The sequence below is a fragment of the Embiotoca jacksoni genome, unplaced genomic scaffold (assembly GCF_022577435.1).
Source record: "Embiotoca jacksoni isolate LCO1_2020_lvr unplaced genomic scaffold, fEmbJac1.0.p SCAF_2, whole genome shotgun sequence".
Lineage (NCBI taxonomy): Eukaryota > Metazoa > Chordata > Actinopteri > Embiotocidae > Embiotoca > Embiotoca jacksoni.
This window is the reverse complement of record NW_027185340.1, coordinates 611,253-635,436: the sequence shown is the minus strand read 5'-3', so window position 1 is coordinate 635,436 and position 24,184 is coordinate 611,253. Positions and strand designations below refer to the sequence as shown.

At 39.6% G+C, this 24,184-nt stretch overlaps 1 protein-coding gene across 2 annotated transcripts in view; it reads left to right on the top strand.

Annotated features, from left to right (window-relative positions):
* LOC138200823 (voltage-gated inwardly rectifying potassium channel KCNH7-like) overlaps positions 1-24,184 on the top strand; it is a 38,846-nt gene that overhangs the window by 5,426 nt on the left and 9,236 nt on the right. Inside the window, exons 3-11 of one of the 2 annotated variants that reach the window (XM_069153733.1) lie at positions 5,915-6,070; positions 11,374-11,814; positions 13,036-13,247; positions 14,857-15,282; positions 17,864-18,263; positions 18,466-18,665; positions 21,086-21,338; positions 23,670-23,875; positions 24,050-24,137. In XM_069153733.1, the coding sequence (XP_069009834.1) occupies positions 5,915-6,070; positions 11,374-11,814; positions 13,036-13,247; positions 14,857-15,282; positions 17,864-18,263; positions 18,466-18,665; positions 21,086-21,338; positions 23,670-23,875; positions 24,050-24,137 (2,382 nt within the window). Of the gene's footprint in view, positions 1-5,914; positions 6,071-11,373; positions 11,815-13,035; positions 13,248-14,856; positions 15,283-17,863; positions 18,264-18,465; positions 18,666-21,085; positions 21,339-23,669; positions 23,876-24,049; positions 24,138-24,184 lie in introns of those variants that run through there. The other variant, XM_069153732.1, reaches the window with a different exon arrangement.

Here is a 24,184-nt window from a genome sequence, read left to right as displayed (position 1 = left end):
TGTCGAGCAGCTATGACCATGATTGGATAATAATATGCTGTGCTGAACGCTGGAGATGACACGGAAGGTTGAATCGCCGAAAAGCTAAAAGCTAAATATCCAGCCGTCTTCAGTGGTACATGTTCTACACTATTGCTCACATGGATTTCATTTTATGTTTATGTCACCGACTTATAAACAGTCTCTCTTCAAACGGATTTCATGAGCTGTTCGGTCCTTTGAAGCATACTGACATCTGAAGACGGGGTGCAGAGAGCAAACACCGCGAACTGTGATACTAACAAACGTACAGTGATGCCAATCAATGCCCACCGTGCTGGTTTTATTAACATGAACATGATCAGGCAGGGAAAATATTAAGAAAAATAAACTTAAGAGGAGCAGGCATACAGATCTTTTTTATGAATTATGCAAGTTATTGAGAAGTAACATGAAAAATGAACAATACCCCGGCAGGGACTTGAAAGAAATGTTGTTTTTAATGTTACATAAAGCTTCCTTCACAACTGGAACATAAGGATGAATTTATTTTTTCATGAGGAAAACTACCGTAATGGAATTCTCCAAACTGCAGTTGTGCTCCAAATGTAAAACACAGTGGTATCATGACGTGTAAATAGGTCAAATTAGAAATCTGAAATCTTCCCTCAAAGATTCTGGAAAAGAGCATACGGCTTCTCCTAAAACTGGCTGACCGTTTTGTTTATCATGACACTTGTTCAGAGAAGTTCTGTCACCCTCGGCAGTTTGTTCCTCTGCAGGGGGCGGCGTCACAGATCTGAACTAGCGGGGCGCTCGGGGAGCGCCGACCTCCGCCGAGGCCGACGGCCCACTTCTCTCTGATACGCAAATCTGTAAACACAACCCCCTTTTTACATCTGGATGTTTTCTCTAAAACTATTAGACTTGTGTCAAAATACGCTCGTGCCTACCTGAGGCCACATATCCGAGTTCTCCCCTATGAAACCATATGCTGTATTAACTCTATTATATTCCAGGGTTATTGGTGACTATGAACGTGGATTGTGAAATGGAGTCATCCTATTTCGAGACGAGCTAATGTTTTGTCACTATGTGACTTTACCAACATCTACTGTATTTTTTGTATGAAATTTTGTCCAATTTGATCTATAAAGCACAAAACCACAATGCACATCATCTCGGGGGTTGAAGACCTTACAGAACCCCAAAATACAACAAGTCACATATGAGGACACATTTGGCGACAGTGGGGAGAAAAAACTCCCTTTTAACAGGAAGAACCCTAAAACAGAACTGGACTCGGAGGTGGACGGCCGTTTGCCTCGACTGGTCGTCACGGGTTTGTTTGATGCTTTCTTCAAACCGTCCCCCCCGCTGCTGGCGACCTGGCGGGGGACGGCTAACGGCTACACCGGGTCAGCTCAGCTGCTGCAGCCGTGCTTCGTTACCACAGCTAATGGGATGTAGAGCCGCACTTCCAGTTCAGTAACCCTCGCCTTCGAGGAAGGAAGGTGGAGCAGACAGAAGCTTTTGGTAACTGTTGAGCTTGCAGATCTAAAATAGCACGATAAGTCTAGAACTAGCGAGACATTTAGGAACACGTGTGCATGAATAAATCACGCATGTGATACAAATCAAACTTTACAGATTTCATGTTGGTGAGCTCAGATTAATGAGCCACAATAAATCTGTGAAGAGCAGCACCGCACAGTGCAACGAAGACGTGACGCAAAGGACCGAGAATCAACATGTGTAGCATCTGGTAAATATAGCGGGTTCTCCAACCGACATCCTTCCACGAGTCTCTTTCATATACGGCAAACAGACAAACTGCCCACAAACCACAACCTTCCTGGTGGACGTAATAATGGAACCTTTTCTTATGAATTCAGCTTTTATTCAGATATTTGTGGCTTTAGTTTGACTTAAAATGTAAAGTTTGACTTTGATTGATTGTGTTATCAAAAACTGCCAAATAATGACATTTGGTTTAGGCTCCCATGATTCTTACCAGGTCTGATATTATCTCAATTTTAAATACAGTAATAAACAATGAGTTAGTTTACACAAATATCATTAAATGCTAAAGATATTTTCAGCATTAATTAGCGATGAAACCTAATTGTTGAAACTGCATAAAAATAGAGACCAAATCAAGTCAGCTTGGGGTTCATTTAATACTTTCCAGCAGAAAAGTGGACTCTGCCTCTGTGGGAGGTCAAAAAGAAGATGAATAACGTAGTTGTCCTCAATCAGTGGCTGCGGCCGCCTTTCTTCAGGCCAGTAACTCTGATGATCACATGGTGCACTGCCACTGATTTTAGGAAGAGGAAAGAAAAGCTCTCCCTGTTCTCCTCACAGAGCGTCCTTGTTTACCAGGATCGGAGCACGGTCGGCGTTTACTTAAGTGTACATACATGACGGAGAATATGATGTTGTGAGATCGAACTTAGATCCACACAGCTTCTGCTGATTCAGCGTATCGCTTAGAAGAAGCTTTCCTCTGATCCATGTTGGTAGAGGTGACATTCAGCAGGACACCAGATGAGAGGAGACCCCCATGGCTCAGCCTTTAAGCATGACCATTGTTTCCCCATCTGGTAAGGTATACTGCAGTCCAGAAATATTTCTGCTGAATTTAACTTCTTGGCTAAAATGCACACTAGGTCTCTGTTGTTATTAACAACGATTACTATTAACTGCTAAGTAACATAACTACTCATTTACTACTCCTATTTTTCAGATGGGTGGTTTTACAGCATTTTTCCTCACATACAGCACCTGAGAGTTCACTGATAATGCTGCTACATCATTATTCCTTTAACTGACTACAAGACAAAACATGTTTGTAATATCTGCAGTCTTCTATAAAGAAAAAATTACTTAAAATTCCCGTCTTGGCATTGATTAAACCCCCAGAAACTCATCAAAATTACATATTTTGAAGTTATTTCAAAGACAAAAATGCCCTAATGTCTCAGAGGCTCCGATGTAACCGTAAACCTGGACCTATGTTCAGTCCCTGCCTCCCTCCACCACCTCCCCCCGCTCACCAGCAGCTCCACTGCAAAGCCCCACGGCGCATGTTATTGGTTCCTTGAGTATGTGACGTATGAAACCTTGGCGGTCTGAGTCCGTGTTTCTGACTGTCACTGTAGTTCTGAAACAGAAATGCTCAGCCACGGCGTTGACTGCTAATTTTGCTGTTGTTTTGTCTTCTGACAGACCAAAGAAACATTAACAAGGTCAACAACCTGATTTTCACTGGTAGTGCTCTTTAAGAGAATGAAGACGGTATGTTTACTTGTAAGTATGCGAACATGTAGCAGGGATGCCCGAATGCTGCCAAGAAAAAAAACTATTTCTAATTTATATGCTCTCTGCTGCATTCAGTGAACTTACGTAATTCATATTTAATGGACAGTTCATTGCTGTAATCAGAAAAGCTGATGGCTGAGTGGTTAGGATGCATACAACATGGGTGGAAACGCTCTCAGCAGCCGAGTACCCGGTTTCGACCTTCGCTGTATCAACTGTTCTACACACTTCTACTGCAGCTGTCAAATAACAAAAAAAACAAAATGTAATCTTAAAAAAAAAAAATTAAAACCCTTAGAGTAAGCTATATTGCTATATTCAGAAAAATGCCTTCCATGCTTGAGATGTTTCTCACATAAGGAATAGAAATGTTGAAGTCCATAGTCAGCTGACTTCACCACCTTGCTATATATTGAGGTAAAGCAATCATTGATATCTCATTCAGGGAGGTGTCTTGTTCCTTTTGAAGGCTATAATTTCAAATTACTTGCCATTGACAACTCGCATATAAAAAGTACCATAACTTCTCATTCATCTTATTATTTATCTTATACTGAGGTCTTACATTTCTGTTCCTTGGCAATACCCTTCTCAATATATTGTACACGCAGACCAAGATTTACTGGGAAAACTGCTATTTGCACCCTTTACAATGCATATGCAGTTAGAAACTTGACATCAGATGTGTGATGTCATCATGAATACGCCGTGCTGTTAGTGATATACTTGGAAATGAGGCGATGAACAAAACCTGGGATCCCCTGATAGTTAGGACACATTACATATTGAATAATGTCATCAAAGCGTATTTTTCTGGCTGGAGAACTTTGCACATCATTTCTACATTCTCTCTACTGTCTACTTTAGAATAAAGTTTGAAAGAATGACTGAAAACATCAGTCAGTGCAGATTTTTTTCTTGAGAAAAAAAAAACGTTTGATGCTTTATAACCCACATTTTTTATTTATTCCGGATTAATCATAAAGTTGTTTCTAACATACTGTCTCATTGACCAACTTTTCCTTTGTCTCTGAAAAAAAGAATGAATCGATGTCAGTACCAAATATGTTCCCTTTTACTGAGACAGCGTAGAATTAGGTGAAGGATTTCTGGGAAATGCAGGAAAGTGCTTTTTATGAAAAGGGGATTTTGTGGGGAAGGACTCGCTGCTGTCTAAGCCGCTCTCCTACTTTACAATGAAACATCACCAGACACCCGTCACACCAGTCAAAATGGTTGTGTGTTGTACACCTGCTATTATCCACATATGGCACATGGTATTCTACTGTATGTTGTAGTTCTTCTTACGGTCAACTAATTCGATACCATTGAAACACTGAATATGGCCTAGTCAAACACTTTTGTTGTTTTCCATCTGATTAAAATCACATTATTATACTGTCGGTGGTGACAATGCAGCATTACCTCTGGGAGTTTTGATGCAGAACTCCTTCCAACAGAACTCTGGCATGTTGAGGCAGACCAAGCTTGTTATATTTAGTCAGACAGCAAGTCTACTGCTAATGAATGCTGCTGGCAGGATGACACTGAGCCCCGAGGAGATTATAGTGAACACTGGTAATATGTGTCCTCTGCGAGCAGGAGCGACACAACAAGTCAGACAGAATGACAGACAGACCTACATATGACAGACAAAGGAACAGTGCTACTATTAGACATTTTCATTTTATAGCCCAATTCCAATATACTGCTACCTTTATTATCATTTATGTAAAAAAAAAAAAAGAAAGAAAGATTCAATTAGACTTTATTTGAATATGTAATATAGTTTTATATTACATGCTGAAAACTGTCGTAGATTCAGAGAAAACAGAAGAAATTGTCAACATATCTTTTTCCTGTAGAAGAGATGGTCTCTGTTCCTGGATGTCACCTTTGCTGTAAAGTGGAGATTGTGTTATTGTTCAGAGTCCAGTGGGTAGAGAGTTTTATTGGTGGGTTGTTGTGCCCTCGGGCGTTAATAGCTTCTGCTAACACAGCTATAACCAGCGCGGTTGAGAAATTGTGATATTCCCAGGTTTCTGCGCTGCTGCCTCACACGATGCTTATTTTTAGTGATTATTCCTGTGTGCACACTGCAATCCCTTAAATTGGCTGTAATCTGCCCTGACTGTTAGATCTGTTATACTAAACCATGCTGCTGTATGCTGTGGCTGTTGCATTACACTGACAACTACTTCTGCCAGCTTCGTCATGTTTATGCTCCGTCTCGTTCATTAAAACACGCCTGGAACATGACAGAAGTAGGCTTGCAACGCAGATGAGCACGCACATTAAACATTGTTGAACCTCTGGGCATACTTATTTATCTCAACTATCTTATCTGCTCTGACATGCAGGCATTGACCTTTAAATCGGTTTAGCTTCTGCTCAGTTTTCCTCGACGTTCATGGGAAACCAGAGAAAGGTGCAAGTAATTTAAAAAAAATGTCTAATTAAAATTCTAAATAATGGCCTTTAAAATGACTTGTGTGATTGTGACAGTGCTTGTTTATGAACCTCTCACACGCACAATAACCCTTTTAAAAATGCTAAGCAGACAGGCAATGCATGAATCAGCTGTTTTGGCACTGACTCTTTGTTTCTCTTTCAGGGTCTGACTTTCAGTGCACCACTCACATAATCCCAGTGAAGAACGAAGAGGGCGTAGTGATGATGTTTATCTTCAATTTTGATTGCGTCGCAGACGAGGGAAGTGACAACTCCACGGAGAAGATAAGCCCCACATCTCCCACAAAGTCAGACCAAAGTGAGTATTTGCTATACCACTACATCAGTGACGTACTATATGTACCACGATATACGTTCCTTATTATAAAGTAGCTAAAAAAGCACTTTGATTTCACTACATTTGTCTGAATTTCATCTGCATTTACCTAATAAATTACTGTACACCAGGATTTTCTGGGCAAAAAAATAAATATGCACAACATTGCATTTCATGTGAAGCAGTTGTCATATTGTTCTACGTTTCAAAATTAAACCTGAGCACATTGCGTAACATAAAATACAGACTTCCTCATCTTGAACGAAGGATAGTATCATAGTTAGATGGATCAAATTGTGAAAACAGCCCAAAGCCCACTACATCTGGTCGACACTAATTAAGCACGGGAGATTCTGCTCCCCGTCATGAACAGTCTAACTTCCAAACATGAAGCCAGCCTCTATTATTCTAAAAACTGTGCATTATTTAGTTTGCAGTACAATGCTGTTTACATGTACAACGATGAAATGTACCATGTGCATGCAGGGAGGGAATGGTCTGCTTACATAACCTTATCTTGTAGAAAATGTTTATTGAGAGGAGCGTACACCACATCTCTCTCAGTTTTTATTTGAATGTGTGTCAGGAGGTGTAAAAGTCTGAGACATTCCTGCTCCTTTCTGATTGGAGGCATTCAGCATCTCTGTGAGCAGAGCTCAGCTATCCACTTCACTCAGGATGAATTCCTGCAAGGCTCTGACATTGTGCTGTACTGCGTGTTTGTTTGTGGTAAAGTGTGTGCATGCAGGCATGCGTGTGTGTGTGTGTGTGTGTGTGTGTGTGTGTGTGTGTGTGTGTGTGTGTGTGTGTGTGTGTGTGTCATGTGTTTGTTGTTAACTTTGCTAATCAGAGTTGATTGCTTGTGACGGTGCTTCAGCAGAGGAACCTGTGGGTAAATGAGACAGATAAACATATGATGTGACTTTAGATTAGAGGAGTCAAAGAGACGAAGAGTCAGGACTACATGCACACATCACACTTACAGTATGACCTTAACATTGTCTTTGTCCCTGAGCAGCCCTCCACTAATGGCAGGGCATCACCGTGCAGCTCTATGCTATACTTGGTTTGAATGAGATTTAAAGAGCGGTGCCAATCATTTTGTATTGAGGCTGCATGCTACCGGACTTTATTATGTGCAGATATTTTCTTATATATTGAGCATTTCCACACCACATTATCATTATTTCTCTGGTTGTGTTTAACAGCATTCAGACCATAACTAGTGTCGATAACAAAAACTAGTATGGGCACTCTTGCAAATGAAATTTCTTTCAGGTCATTAGGTCGTGAAATCAGCCGTCTCGTTGGCAGAGTAACTTTGACACTTCACTGCTTTAAGAAAAATAAAGAAACCTTTTTTTGGTAAATAATCAGGGAGAAGATTTCCACATAGTCGAGCCCCGCGTATTTTTGTAGGAGCCTCTGAAAGGTGATTTTTGGACATATAGGGGAGCTAATTATGATCCGGTGTTGACAGCAAAACTGGCAGGTGTCAACTCACACAATACTGAGTGTGACAGAGAGTAATCCCTCGTTCCCTAAACTGCCATCTGAACCATACTGTTGACTAAATTCAGCGTGCCTTCAAGGCCCGAAGGGAGATACAAGAGTTAGAAATTACTCAGCAGAGAGAAACGCTGCTCAGAGACGGTTCAAGCAACAACTGAATGTATCATACATCGTACAATATGATCATTTACATTAAGGTTTACATCTTTTGGAGGGTTTCTCCATCACTATGCTCACATCAAGTTATTCCCACTAAATTATGTTTTTAGTCAGTGACTAACCCAAAACAGGTAAATAGGACATACAGGCAAGAACGAGGAAGAATCAAATTGAGTGCAAATACATTTAAGTTGCAGAGTAAATATAGAAGTTTGTCACTTTTATCTGTGTTTTTCTGAAACTCAGCTGGAATCAGTGAGCTCTCAAATAAAATCCCATCCCAGCTGGTGCCTTCAGTATAAAGGAGGGTCAGTTCTACTGTTCAGGCTCTTCACCACAAATCTAATTCTCTGGACTATTATCCACAGTTTAAGGACATAGCTGGATCATCAAACATTAAAACTCAGGCTCAGGCAGACTTTTTCCAGTACATTGTCCATATCACTGCCACTGTTGCTTTAATCCTCCTGTCAATCTCACGCTCTATATCTTGCCCTCACTTTGGAAGAAGACCATGAGAAGCTCCTTCACTCGGCTCAAGGAGCACAATGGACTCGCAGGTGCTGATTCTCATCCTGCTGGCCAGTTACACTCAGCTGTAAAACATCCTACTGACAAGACTGGACATATATTTTGGGGAGAATATAGGTTGACGTGTATCTCTCAGTATTTTACTTGTAAGAAATTAGCCTCCCTTGTGAGACATTTCCATCGTCCAGGCGATAAGATAATGAGGCATTTAGAAGTACTAAATCGTGGACAACTGGAGTCTCTGTTTTGGAAAATATTTCATCACTGAACCAAGTCTGTGGGAAGTGACCCATTTTTGGACCATTCACAGCTAAAAGGATCATCACAGGAGGATCATTAGGGCCAAACATGACCTGTTAAGATCACATGACAGTTTTTCGTGAGTCATCCGAGTCACAGGAATTAAGGTGTGAAATAGATTAGAACCACCTCTGAAGAGATGTGAAGACAGCACTGAGCTGATAATAGGCTTGTTCAGGGAAAGCTTTGGAAGGTAATAATACAGCAATAATATAACAACTCCAGAGAAACAGCAGGATGAGTAATACAGACATTCTATAAAAAGATCGAGTGTCCAAGAAACTCGGGGGGGGATTTTTTTCATTAACTCAATATCCTGAAGTGTTTAAAGCACAGCAACTCAGGAAGATACCTCTGCACCCTAATAACTATAAAACCAAATGGAAGCACAACAGTAATGAGCTGCAATTCAATTCAAGCAAGAACATAAAGCCACATACGTCAGCAAATTTAACATAGTCCAGAATGGGAGAGCCAACTACTCCTTAACAATGATGAGGGACACCTGCAACGTCACATAATTGTGACACACACACACTTAAGAGTGTGCTGCTAACTTCATGTCCATTCGCAGAAGAGATTCTTGCTTAAATATGAATCTGTCGAGAGAAAAATCATCACAATGTCAATGCAAGTCATCACAAATGAGATGACTGGACAAACAAAATAGCATTTCGCAGCATGCCTTCTTCCTTCATAACATTTGAGAATAAAGCCACCGGCTGAAATAAACCAGTGACGTGTAGAAACAATAGACTATTTATTTTGTAGTAAAGCATGTGGTTTTGAAACATTTGAATAAAGACATAAATAAAAATAGGCTAAGACTCAAAACCAAAAGTCTTGTACACAAAGTGGAAAGGTGGCAATCAAAACCTTAGCAGTGGATTTCCCAGACACATGGATAGTGTGTAGACTGGATGACAGTATATAGCTTAGCTTACAACGGCTTGCCCTGAAGGCTCTGCTTGGACACCTGACCGCCACTGGGCCCTGACGTGATGCACCAGTGGACAAAAGTTATTCCACTCGTTATATGTCTTCAAGACGAATTCATGCCTCGTGTTTCATTTGTTTGTGTGGCTGAGGAACACCTTTCTAGTTTCACTATTTCAGCTGAAATGTGATAATATATTGTTACTTGGATATTTACAAATGCAGTTTTACTGAATTTGCAGGTTTTTTTTGGTATTCAATCAATCTTTGCCTTCCCCGTTTTCTCTTTAGCACTTAATGTTATGGTTTTTTTTTTAACATTCCTAAATATCGTAGGACAAATATAGTATGCCTACAGTTTAGGTTTAGGTTAAGGGCCTACAGCTTGCAGCCATGCTTGGAGCTTTGTAAAGCATTATGGGTGCATGCTATGCTCACAAGGACAATGCTAACATGCTGATGTTTAATAACTACTGTAATAGTTACTATGATCACCATCTTAGTTGGAGCATTGAACATTAGGTAATTGGCCCTTAACATGATAACAAAGGTTGTTAATATTATGGTCAGGAAGGTTTCTGTACTGCGTCCATTTTTATACCACCTATGGGTGACAAATAGAGAGAGTCAAAATATTAGGACTATTGTGGGACGTTTCATACCAACAATTGTTCAGTTAGTTCACATGAAGAGAACCCCAATGGAATAGACGGTGTATTTCAGACCTTGTGGAAACAACACGCAAATACACATTTGTTCTATTTTTATAGGTTACATTGGCAAACTAAAATATAGGAACAACAAGTTTGGATAATACAGTCTACTGCTAAATTCCTTTATGTAGTTCCATGCTATATTTTAGGGCATTATATGTGTGCCAGTGATGACATTACTATAAAATATTGTCTAATTCATATGGAAAGATGTTTTTATAACTGAAATATGTTATAAAGGCATTATATAAGCATTCAGCCTTAGCAGTAGTCCAATGCATTCCCAGTAGACAGTCTCCCTGCAGAGAAGAGACAGGAGGGTCGTCCATCTCCTGGCTCACAATGCCATCAGGTTCCACTCCAGGAAACTTGTCGAGTGTCATGCCTCTATTGTAAGTGGCTGTAGTTGTAACATCAGCACATTTGGCCAGGGAATGGAAACAGATGGCAATGATGTTACATAAGGAGGTTGCTGAGGGATGGAGGACTCACGAGTGAGACAGGGTTCACTTTCACCGCTCTCTATTGTTAATGAGGCAAAACTTTTACTTTGTCCCAAAGGTCATTAACTGTTGCCAGTGTCCATTTAAAAAAAAAAATTGGCTGTGTAAAAAAAGGTGTTCTTGTCTCAAGTAAAGGAGGCACAATAAGGAAAAGTTTTGTTTTCTCCCGTCTATTTGCACTAAAAGGAGAGACAGTATGATATAATATAGTAAAAACAAATCTCTTGCACTTAGTCTTCATTTTCAAAGATCAGTGTAATTAAAAAAATAAAAGATGTGGAGCACTAGTTACAGAAATTGTTGCAGAACTGGCAAGAAGTGTATAACGGGATGAATACATTATCCTGTAACAGATTAGTTTGAAAAAAGTAATCATAGCATGTCACACTTATGAAACCAGGACCAAAATCCACAATTTCCATCATTAATTAGACATGTTTCATGTTTGACCCTTGACTGAGGGTATGTGATGTGAGTCTCGTGTTTTTCAGGCTGAAGAGGGCTGTTATCCAACCATGAATCTAATTGCTCATTATGTAGGAAAAGGATTTTGGGACAATCCTATTTTTTAGTGCTGTCCACTGAAAACTGAACAAGGTTTTCTCTAATTTCATCTCAATTCAATTTTTAGGGAGGAGTAGATTCTTCCGCTTCCGCCGAGCCGCTTTGAGCCTAATGAATACCAACAAGCAATCCCTTCCACAAGAGGACCCAGATGCTGTCCTGGTGGACTCACCCAAAGAGGATGAGGACTCGGTGGCCCTGGAGAGCTTCCCCTCACCCAACAAGAGCATTTGCAGTCCCATTGAGGCCAATGACACGCATGCCCTCATAGGCTCCAGCCACCACTCTTCCCAGGCCAGCGTGGGTCCTGAACCACTTGACCATTCATCGCCTAAATTCCCCTGGGAGAAGCTGTACCAGACAGAGCCACACCAGTCCTCTACCTCGCTGTCAAACACCTTCCCTAGAGACAGCATTAACAGCATGAGGAGAGCCTCATCAGTCCATGAGATGGAGGGATATATCTCTAGTTCCAAAAGCATGTTCAGGGATCGGCACACAGGTGAAGGTACGTACTGCAATATGTGCTACAGTTCATATCTCAGTGATTACTGCATGATACCGTCGTGGCCCAACAACACATTATGATTGACAGCATTATAATGCAGGCAATCGTTAACTCACTAATAAGATAGCTGGGTCAACAAAATAATGCCAAATAGAGTTATTTTTCTTATCAACCTTTTGTATTTTTAAAATGTTTCTCCTTTAGTTACTCTGTCCACTAAATGCTGCCTTTAGACAATAGTGACCATTTCAGAGGTAATCATGTATTCCCGCCTATGATTTCATTGTTCAATCAGCATGAATGCTCCTCAGAAATCCACTTTGGTTGAAAAGGTTGAGTGGGCTTACTGCACCTAATTATGTGACATGATTGTGTACTTAGACCAGTGAAGTCATTTTGTCACATCAGTTGTCTATCAAATAATGTAATAATAGTAATAATTATTATAATGCAATCGCATACACATCGTGTCTGCTGTCATAAAATGCCACTCAAAACATTGCCTGTGGATTAACTTGCATGAATCCTGTAGATGCTTATTATCTGTTAGTGAAATAACTATTGTTCAAAGCTACTGCACAGCCAGCCAAAAAGGAACATCTGATTCTTTAGACACTTTCTCTGCACTCAGAAACTCTTCGTTGCCACACATGATATTCCATATAAAATGATTTCAGTCAGAGATGTACTTCTGCCGCATACACTTTACTTGATGTATGCATAACAGAAGAACACAGTATAGGTCCAAATTTTTAAAAGCTTGTCACAATTTCCTCAATTTTTTTTTAATTTGTTCTAGTTTACAGATAACTTCAGTTCCCAAAAATATTAGCCAGCTGTGTTGTTGTGAATTTTCCATTTGCAGAAGAAAATAGCAAATAATCCGCTGTAGTTCCCCCACTGATGGCAGACTACATTAGTCAGCTGTGCTGTGTAAGAAAAGTATACGAGGCTATAAATAGACCTGCAGTAAACAAGCTCTACTGTTATGTCAACCCTAAAACATGGAAATGAGGTATAAAAATCAGCTCCTTTAATCTTATGTACTTTCATGCATACAAACCTGAAAAATGATTAATCATTATTTCAATAAAGTGTTCATAAACAATATTTACATCTAGATTATTTGCATTTTCAAAACGTATATCCTCAGTGTCGTTGAGTGAACCAAGATGATTTGACCAAGAGCACTCATGTGAGCTCTCTGCTGTGTCCCGCTAGGCCCTTTCAACCATGTGAAGTCCAGCCTGCTTGGCTCTACCTCTGATTCCAACATCAACAAGTACAGCACCATCAACAAGATGCCTCTGATTGCACTCAACTTCTCAGAGGGGACTGATAGGAAGACTCATTCTCCTCCGACATCTGAGAAAGCCATCATAGCACCAAAGGTCAAAGACAGAACACACAACGTCACAGAAAAAGTCACACAGGTGGGTTTAATATTTTTGTATCATATGGGTCGTACTGTGGCATCTAGTCAAACTCATCAGCTACCATTGGGAGACTTGGGGTTCAATTCTTATTCATCATTAGGCCTGTATTTCAAAGAACACAATTAGCAGTGTTTGTAGGTGTCCCCGTGATGATTGCTGATGGTTCGGATGCGTCCAAGGCAGGTTGTGGGTTAGAGTAATACACTGATGTCCAGCACATGTTAGATATTTTTTGCTGGCAGGTGAAATAAAGCAGCTGGTATTTCCATGTGCTAGTGAGGTAGCTCCTGGCCCGTCTGCTGACATCCAAAACAACAGTGGAGAAGTGACATTATCCTGGAAAAGGCATTCTTCTCAGAGAAAGTGGGGATAATAGTGAGCTGCAGGTAACTGATTCAGAAAGGGTGAAAGAAAATTCCACTGATCCCTTCTTGAAGAAATGTATTATTTAATATCGTTTTAAGTCAAAGTTTCATGACATTTTAAAAGTCAGCATGGATTCAGTGTTGTCATACGGTAAAAAAAAAAAAAAAAAAAAAAAAAAAGAAAAAGGTCATATTGTGTCATAATTCCTTTCTGACGAGTCTGGCAGCAAATACCAAGGAGAGCTAGACATGCTAATATTCATCAGTCAACGCCTAACTATCTAATACACACGTTTCATGATGTAAGGCAGAAAGCCAAAATTGTACATGCTCATATTCTTGGGCTTAAACTTTTCTGTCAAATAACAACAAGTTTTTATTTAGAAGGAAAACAACAGTACAGAAAAAACATTGCTGGTAGTACCTGCAGGCAACGTCAGCAACAACCAAGCAAAAACAGAAGCTCAGAAACCTTAAACCTCTTTCGACGCAGCTTTCTCATTCATAAATGAAAAAGAACCATCACAGTGATTAAATGCTTTCCCTCCCTGCTGACTTTCATTTGGAGTTTGGAGACACTGCAGAGATGTGAACGCTGCATCTGCTTCCTGACTGCTAGCATGGGGAAATCTATAATTCATGCGTTGAAGATAGGGTAATGTGCTGAAAAGAATAGAAAGACCCGGTGTCCCTCATCCTCACTCCTACACTAGTTTATGCCATAAGAGAAGCATCTCTCTTTGTATGCCACGGGTTATTAAGCCAAAAGCAGGGGACGGCGTGGCCTTCCTGCTGAATAATTTACCATCTGGCCAGAGATCGATTATGGGGGGAAATTAAAACAAATGTTTGCTTACAGAAATGTAAAATAATACCTTTCAGTACAAACCTACATAGCTTATCATCTGAACAGTAAAGTGACTTTTCCGAACGTAATGCAATGTACCTCTTGCAAATGTAGAACAAGTTTGCGGCACTCCCATTATTCATGGTGCCTGGACAGAGACGTAATGGCTGCCTTTGCCTAACACAGTCTGACTGCAGAGGACACATCGGGTGTCACAACTGCTGTCAGTTCAGTCAGTCAGTTGGAAGTCTGAGCTGTATAAATCACCTTGTGGACTTGGGACCGTCTCTAATCAATTTATTAGGGGGAGAATCATAAAAAAGAAAATAAATCTTTAATAATATCGGTGAATTTTGGCAAGTAAGAGGTTGACCCTGCCCTACCTCTCCTCCAGGTACTGTCACTCGGAGCTGATGTGCTGCCAGAGTACAAACTCCAGACAGCCCGCATTGACAAGTTCACCATCCTCCACTACAGTCCCTTCAAAGCTGTGTGGGATTGGCTGATCCTGCTGCTGGTCATCTACACAGCAATCCTCACTCCCTACTCTGCTGCTTTTCTTCTCAATGACCAAGAGGAGCAGAAGAGGCGCGAATGCGGATACTCCTGCAGCCCTCTTAACGTGGTGGATTTAATGGTGGACATCATGTTCATCATTGACATCCTCATAAACTTCAGGACCACTTACGTAAACCAGAATGAGGAAGTGGTCAGTCATCCAGCTAGAATAGCAATCCATTACTTTAAAGGCTGGTTCCTTATAGACATGGTGGCAGCAATACCCTTTGACCTTCTTATCTTTGGCTCGGGATCAGATGAGGTATGTTATCTTTAATTCATATATTGTTTTTACCTGTTTTTTTTTACCCTCCCACAGAGTTTTACTGCACATCCCCCCACCCTCCCCCAAGCATTTTCTAACTCCAGACTTGTGCCCCTGGGCCACGACTTAAAGCCTGAATCTTTCTGTCTCGGCTCTGAAAGGATTACTTTAAATTACATGTTATTTTTTCTTTTTCTCTGTCTTTCTTTCTTTTTTAATTTTTTTTATTTGTATTTTTTTGGAATGGTCCTCATTCTAGAATCCATTTACACGGATTAATGGCTTACCAAATGGCAATCAATGATGCATTTATGTGAGGAGCAAGCCAGCGGGGCTGTGTGCACAGCTTACATGCAGATGTGAGATGGCCATTGGTAGGCTGGCTGCCAGGCCTGCTGGCTTGTTTGTTGGTAGGATATGTCCCCTAAGGCTCTGGATCCACTTCAGGGCTTTATCGTGCTTTGTAGGCACTCCATTACACCAGAAAAGCTCCTGATTATAAACCATAATCATCTTTTCCATCACTGCTGCTGAGTCAGTTCAGTGAATGACAACAAATCAAAAGGAAAATGGACATCTGTTTCTATCGCAAGACAGTAACGAACAAAACAGTCCTGGGACATTTTGCACCGTTATTTCCCAGTAAAACATGTTCTCATTTACCTTATCAAGACTGTTCGCCACAGCTCACTGGATTTTCAATTGAATTGTTTTTTTTTTTTTTTTTAATTAAATAAAGAGGAAATACTAACTTCTTTTTTTTCCCAGGTCTTTAAATAAGTTGACATATACTGTGATGACATGGCGATTAATGACATCTATTTTCAGACCGAGCACACAAAGTCCCCCTCCAACCGCATCCTCATTCAGAAAATAAAAGCAACCGAGATAGTGGCAGATGGTTTTCACAAGGCTCATTTAATTTAGCAGCTTAATAAGACGGTTTTAACCTACAAGCGCTTAAATAAACCTTTTGATTAGAGTAGTAGTCGAGTTGCTTTCAAAACAACTTAGCCTTACCAAAAGATTGAACATATTGTGAAAAGCATTATGAAAAACTGGCATCATGCAGTGTTTTGTGAAGAACAATTATTATAGAATTAGAAACAACAGATTTATTTCACGCTGTTTCACTGCGAATCTGATGGAAAAGAAGTTGAGTGCTTTGTCCCAACTTGAACCCCTAAATGTTGTTCCCATTAGAGAAGAACAGAGAGAGAGCTGCTAAGCAGCCATATTACATCATCGCCTGTGCAGGTACATTTAATACTTTAATACCATTCAATTCAACTTTTGATACTGCAGATATTTAAATGTAGTTGTTGTTTTTTTAGTTTCTGGTTTAGATAGAGAACAAGAATAAAATCCATCACTAAAACATGACTACTTTATGATCAGCTGAGAAGCACACAAATGCAGATTTAATATCAAACTCTGCGACAATTGGTTGTTTCACTGTCAATCGACTTGCCAATATCCCTAAACCCTAATATTGACCCTCCCATAACAACCAATGACTGCCAGGACATCCCACATGCTCCCGCTGATCCAATCTAACAGCCGCCTTAAGAAAAAGTTAAAAGTTGGCTTGGACAGTTTTCTTGTTCAAAATATAATTAATTAATATTTAAATTAAGTGTTAAACACAAAAACATTGGTTATGACCTTGACACCAAACAAATGTGTTGCGTCAAGTTCATAAAACATTGGCACAGCCAGATTTCCTCCGTTGTTGATTGAAAAAGAGTGCAAAAGATGGTTTTATGTTACACTATAAAAAGGTTGCAAACCTTATAGACGTACACATATTCTTGCTCATGGCATTGTTGTAACAAAGGCAAATTCAGTCAGCAAAGCAAAATAAAAAGATTTTAAAAAGCCAGTTTTATTTACTTGTGGAGATGCTAATTTCTCCAAAAAAAAAAAAGTGCTGGCAGTACTGTGAATGACAATGCCCGTAATATTGGAAAAATTCAAACTAGCATTTCAACAACTTTTATTTTTTTTCCACCCAAAGATCTGGATTAGAAAGATGTCGAATTCTTTCTCTCCTTTGCTTTACCTATAATAAAATATAGTATGAGCAAACTGCTTCAGAAGAAAAGTGTCTTTCTTGCGTAGATATTGACTTCATTTTCAAAGGTCATTCTGTAACTGTCAAGTAAATAAACGTCCACACTAATGGAAATGGCAGTGAGAGTTGTTAAAACATTTCTTGAAGACACAAAGGCAGCTCCAACCTCCCTGGGACTCATCAAGTGAGGGACACTTCTGCTTCGGGTTGAATAAATGAGAATTTATCTGTGGTGTCTTCACTCCTCTGTTAATTTGCCTTTGACCAAAGAACAGTGAGGAGCGGCCATAATAGGGTCTTTGCCTTTTTGTCTCCCTTAAGGAAACTGATTGTCTAAGTTTGTGAAGTGACTCTTGATTCGTCACAGCTTTAGATTTGTTGGTAATAAAAAGAAAACATAAGAACTTTTTGTATGGTGCAGAAATGTCCAACACTGTTCAGTCTGACACACTGATGTTCAAACTACCATTGCTGTTACTAATAAACTCCCTTACTCTACATTAGACCACCACCCTGATTGGCCTGTTGAAGACAGCCAGGCTCCTGCGATTGGTGCGTGTAGCCAGGAAGCTGGACCGCTACTCTGAATACGGAGCTGCAGTGCTCATGTTGCTCATGTGCATCTTTGCCCTAATTGCCCACTGGTTAGCCTGCATATGGTACGCTATCGGCAATGTGGAGAAGCCCTACTTGGAGCACAACATTGGCTGGCTGGACAATCTGGGCGTGTCCATAGGGAAGAGATACAACTACAGCGATCCCAGCTCTGGTCCTTCTATCAAGGACAAGTACGTCACGGCTCTTTACTTCACCTTCAGCAGTCTGACCAGCGTAGGCTTTGGAAATGTTTCTCCAAACACCAACTCGGAGAAGATCTTTTCCATATGCGTCATGTTGATTGGCTGTGAGTATGTTATGGTCTGTTTACAAGAAGTATTTTTATTCAGTACAATCTTATTCTGTTTTTTCATCTGGCACTGCACTGCGCTGTTTATAGCAGGATTTGTGCACATTCATTCAAATGTGTGTCTGTGGATAAGCAGCAATAAACATGCAAATCTGTCTGGTATGTAACTCACCTTTACTGATCACTGTCTGTATTTCAGCCCTCATGTATGCCAGTATTTTTGGAAACGTCTCTGCCATCATCCAGAGGTTGTACTCGAGTACGGCCCGCTATCATGCTCAAATGTTACGGGTCAAGGAATTCATCCGCTTTCACCAGATTCCCAACCCACTGAGGCAAAGGCTGGAAGAGTACTTCCAGCACTCATGGACGTACACGAACGGCATCGATATGACGACGGTAAATAACAGAAATCAACACACTGATCTGTCACCTGAAGGAAATCCAACAAAATAATTGATTGCACTGAATGATCATAGAAATAATGTTCAATCTGTGCAAGATTCTAAAAAGAGCTTTCTTTTTCTTGTGTGCTTTTCATCTGGATTAACTTCTCTTCATTGGTAAGAGCAGGAGGTACATATTTTTATTTTTTGAAATGTTCATGGCTAAATCATGGTCAATGTTTCAGTACCGTTTAAAATAACAACCGCATCATCCATCTTGCTATTAGAATTGTTCATGCTTTTGCATGATTTCTGTGAAGTCATCAGAATTGTTTTACTATGAATGCATAACGGTTTTATTTGCAAATATATGATCAGTCATATCCTTTGCTTTCAACCTCATTTTTTATCAGTATTTGTAGGTAAATACATGGTACAATTTTACTCATTTGACTTTTACTGCACACTGTAGTCCATAACAGTTATCATGCATTAAAAATCTGCATATTTATTTATTACATGTTGAAGTAAATAAACGATAATTGCCATAACTTTAAGATGGTAACAGAAGTGAATGAGGCAATTTCTGTAATTTTTGTTTTACAATAGCTTCAAGAAACAAGAGAAGCCATTTAAGGCTAAATAATAATAGCCACAGATTAAATGCGTAATAAAAAAATACTTTTCCATGAATTAGCCATTCATTTTCTCTATTTTTACCATGTATCTACCTTGTAATATTTAGGGTTTAATAACCCAACAATATGAGATATACTTTATATAGGAGTGAGATAAAGTTGAGATGAGATTTTTTTTCGACTTCAGCTATTTGTGTGAAATAATTGTGCATGCCGTCAATTCTTCTTTTAAGCGCGATGCATACTGTACATCAAAAGTATGAATTTAATCCTTGAATCCCCCAGATAAATGGATTTAGGGTACAAAAATGGTGGCTTTTTTGTAGCTTGCATTTATCATACAGCATGTTTTTTTCCTCCCTCCAATAATATGTGTTTCTAAAACTGAGCATACATTGTGCTGTGTGTTTAGCTCAAAGGGGGGTTACGTAATTCCTGCTGGTCTTTATTTGATATACTGTGGGGTTCAAAAGTCTGAGAACAATAGGGAATAAACATCTATTATGCATTAATTTCCAAAATAATACAAAACTCGTATTACAAATGATTATATATCTTATCAGCAAAACGTTGATCTTTAAAAAAAAAAAAAAAAAAAAATTTAAAAAGCTTGTTTTTCGCATTGATGACCGCATGCAATTGATCTGATGTGGATTCCACATTTGTGCATAAACCGTGTGATGCATGATTACAAACTTCCAAAGAGCGCTTTGTGATATGAGGAATGCTTTTCCCACAGTGCGCCCATAAAGGGTGAATGGGGCTGAGGATTCAAGAGTAAATCCTCTTTTTTTTCCAGTCATCCACTGTGAAATGTCTCAGTCCACCCCAAGCGTCTGGCTTCGTTTCCCCTCCTGAAAAGTGGTTTACAGACGCTACTTATCCTCTGAGGCCAATTCAAGACACCCTTGTTTTCACATCAGTGTTGCTTTAGCAAATTTTGTATCTGTAATGAAGTTACTTTTCTATCTCCCAGTGAGCAGAGTGCGATGTATTGATCTTTTGATGGTGTTTTAGAGTGCCATGCACTGCCCCCATAGAAACCTTCATGATCTGACGCTGAGAAACATGTTTGCGTAGAATTACAATTTGATATCTTACACTTTCACTTCCTTCTACTGCCAGGTTTCCTACCATCACAATGCTCCTTTATAAGGAATGTTATTCTGAAAACATGGGGCGCAAGTATAACAGGCGAACAATGACCGCAAACTTGAAAAAGCTTCATCAAATCCACCTGATTGTCATCTGAATTCTGTTTCAATAGAAGTGATACAATCCAAGGAAACCTGACTTTTGTACAAAGAAGTTAACAAAGTCAATACCACAAATTTGATTACTGACCTGGAAATAGTGCAAAATCTTAATATACTCATTTTATATCAGAAACCTTTTGATTATTTCCAGGTTTACATGGAAATATGAAATATTTCTGATGAGGTCTCAGATCTTTGAACCCCACGGTACATGAAAACTCAACAGTATCAGAAGTTGTTCCATGTTGATATCATTACGATTGTCATCAATCAAAACCATTTTTACATTTGATCTCGTTTTCTCTTTCGATACACGAGATATAATGCATCACTTTTCATTGTGTTTAATGGGTCTATGACTCCATAACATGTTTGATTGCATCCTGTGTCTAGATATCTGTGGTACTATCATGCCTAATTACAACTTCTCTTAGTAAAAGTACATTGATTTTAACACGCTGCACACATGTACATACTTCTCTGAGAATATCGACCAAATATTTTGAGAACTTCCCTCACAGATTTTCTCTGCACCACAGGTGTTGAAAGGTTTTCCTGACTGCCTGCAGGCAGATATCTGCCTTCACCTCAACAAGAATCTTCTGGACAACTGCAAAGCTTTCCAAGGGGCCACCAAAGGCTGCTTGAGGGCTTTGGCAATGCGCTTCAAAACCACTCATGCACCTCCTGGAGACACTCTTGTCCACGGCGGCGATGTGCTCACTGCTCTCTACTTTCTGTCCCGCGGCTCTATTGAGATCTTGAAAGATGACATCGTGGTAGCCATCCTGGGTAAATACAATCCCTTGTTGATTTTGTTAGTGCTGTGTTGCAACATCCAGACGTAAATTATTTAGTTAATCTGATATGTTGTCTCAATTACAATAAGTAACCTGGGAAGCAGGTGCTAATTGATTGGGAGTCTGTGATTTAAATGTATTTTTAAAGCCGTCATTGGCAGAGTAAACTCCTATTTGTCAAGACAGGTTGTGTTAGTTTGACCTTTGCTGGTGTCCGTCATTAGTATTGTGAATGTAGTGGAGTCTGTACAGTACAAAAAACCTCCTTCTCTACCAAGATAACTGATCAACCATCGAAGTCCATCGCCTCCCTGTTGTATTGAGGATCTCAGCAGACTGGCTGTTGAATGTCAGCACCAAACAAATTAAAAACCCTTTTTCTACAGTTTTTGGTCATGGTGAAAAAAAAAAAAGAAAGAGTGGTTGAGGGGGCATATTATTCTGATGTCAATGTTTATTTTGTGAGTTTGCTTTAGTATATAGAGCATCTATTTATTGAAGTTTTGTTTTTTAAATCTAATGGAAGCAAATTCAGGCGAATCTCCCACATGTAAATTCCAGGTACATGGTTGTTTTGGACATATGTTGATTTATTATGAGAGTCTAAGTTAGAAAATTAAAAATAACTTGTTAAAAAACACAGAATGTGCCATTATGTGGGTTTCCACCTTTCCTTTCCTGTGAAAGCACCCGGGTGTTTCTCTGGTTTGAGACTGACATTTCTATTAACTGGCTACATGAAAGGTTGTTTGGCAATTTCAAAGAACACAGTGAAATAGGTGCCACTTCTTTGACAGCACTGGGAAATGAGTTAAAGCTGTAGGGATTATTAAAAACAAGGCTAAAGTTCTGGCGGAAACAACTGCTATCTCTGTTTGAAATTGTTTTTTGCCTTAGTAATATAATGACAGTGAATACTCAATATTCTTATTAGAATAATAAGTATTTATTTTTTTCTTCATGGGTGAACTGTTGCTAGGCGCTCCGGGCTGAACCTGGATTCAATTTGCCATTATTCATGAGATGAATGCTCTCTGAAGCTGCACCTGACACAATGGGGTTTAAGCTTAGCAAAAGTTGCTGCATCACACAAAACACATTATTAACAAACACGCTGGAAGAGCTGCTCATCGAATAGAGCGAACAATTTACATTTGATACAAACAAAATGCAGCATCAGCTTCCTTTTTGTTCCAGTTTGTTTGAGGAATCTTGTGCATTACTTCATCTGCTCTCACCTATCGAACTGCTCTGGCCTCTAACATGGTAGTAAATCAGCCCAGAGTGCTAAAGCATTTTTCTCTTGTAATGATATTGACTCCAACAAGGCTAGTCACATTGTTCCACAGATGAGGAATTAGTCTCTTACACTAATGACTATCTAAATCCGTGTGGTGAGAGCTGCATGTAGGGGACAGATACAGCTCTCTGTGTGAGGCTTTCCTCTGTGGTAGAAAGGTGTCTGGTGCCTGTTGTGAAGGGCTCACTAGCAGCCAACGTATCATATCTCTTTCTCTGCAACCCCTGCTTACGCTGTTGGCATTTACTGAACCCCCACACCAACAAAGGGATTTTTCATGGTGGCCTTTAAACCAGACCTCTATGTACTTTGCAAAATGGAGCCGTATTTCAGCAGAGGAAACGCTTTTACTCCCCAGTCTGAAAACTAAGCCGAAGGTAGATTTTTACGTCTTTATGGAACTGTGCTGAAGAACTGGCTTCATTATACGATTGCCATTATTAACACAAACATTTCCTTTGAAGTGCAAAACAAGTAAAGTGTGTCAATCACAATCAAACCCTCCTTCTACCCTCACATCAAAGTTGTTTTGTGTTGGTAGTTATTCCTCAGCATAAATACCAGATCAAAGATGGAAGACAACTGATGCACATGCCTTGGGAGAACATCTACACAAAGACAAAAAGTTGTCTGATTTTCATTATCCACAAAAACAAACATATCTGCTGCTCTGCAGTGAAAGCCCGGGAATCGTTAGATATGTCCCCACAGAAAACACAACTTAAACTCTTCTCTATGATACACATTGTTAATTTTAGAAGACACTGCTGGTTAGGGATGGGAACTGAACTTCCATACTTTTATGGTACTGACCAAATTTCTTTGTTTAATAAATTCTCTTAATTCTACAATTAATAATGCTTCCTCATTAAAGTGTTGATAGCCAAAACATCCACATTAACACGTGTGTATTTTAAAACAACAAATTTTGCTATGTTTACTCATGAGTTAATCTAATCAGCATCAGTGAGCCACAGCATTAACCTGATGAGATCATGCATTATCTATGTGTGTCATGACTAGGAAAAAATGACATATTTGGAGAAATGATCCATCTGTTGGCCAAGCCTGGGAAGTCCAATGCTGATGTGCGAGCCCTAAGTTACTGCGACCTGAGCACCATTCAGAGGGAAGATCTGCTGGAGGTGCTAGACATGTACCCGGAGTTTGCTGATCACTTCCTCAACAACCTGGAGCTTACCTTCAACCTCAGAGATGAGTCTGCCAAGGTAGGTAATATCAAAACGGTCTAGGACCAAAATATTCAATTGTTGGTGTTTAACAAGTATTCACATTTTCAATTACTACAGTTATATTAGAATATATTTATTTTTTATGATTCAGAATGAATTAAGGTTTTTCCCACTTTTTTTTTATCAATTAACTGATTGTGTTTTTTGTAGCCTCCCAGTGTCCAGGGATCAGATTCAGATGGCGAGGGCAATAAAAGCACAAAAAGAAGACTCTCTTTCACACCAGATGAATCCAACGGTCAGTCGAGATGAACCTGCCGTACCAGCTTGTTCAGCACTATTTGT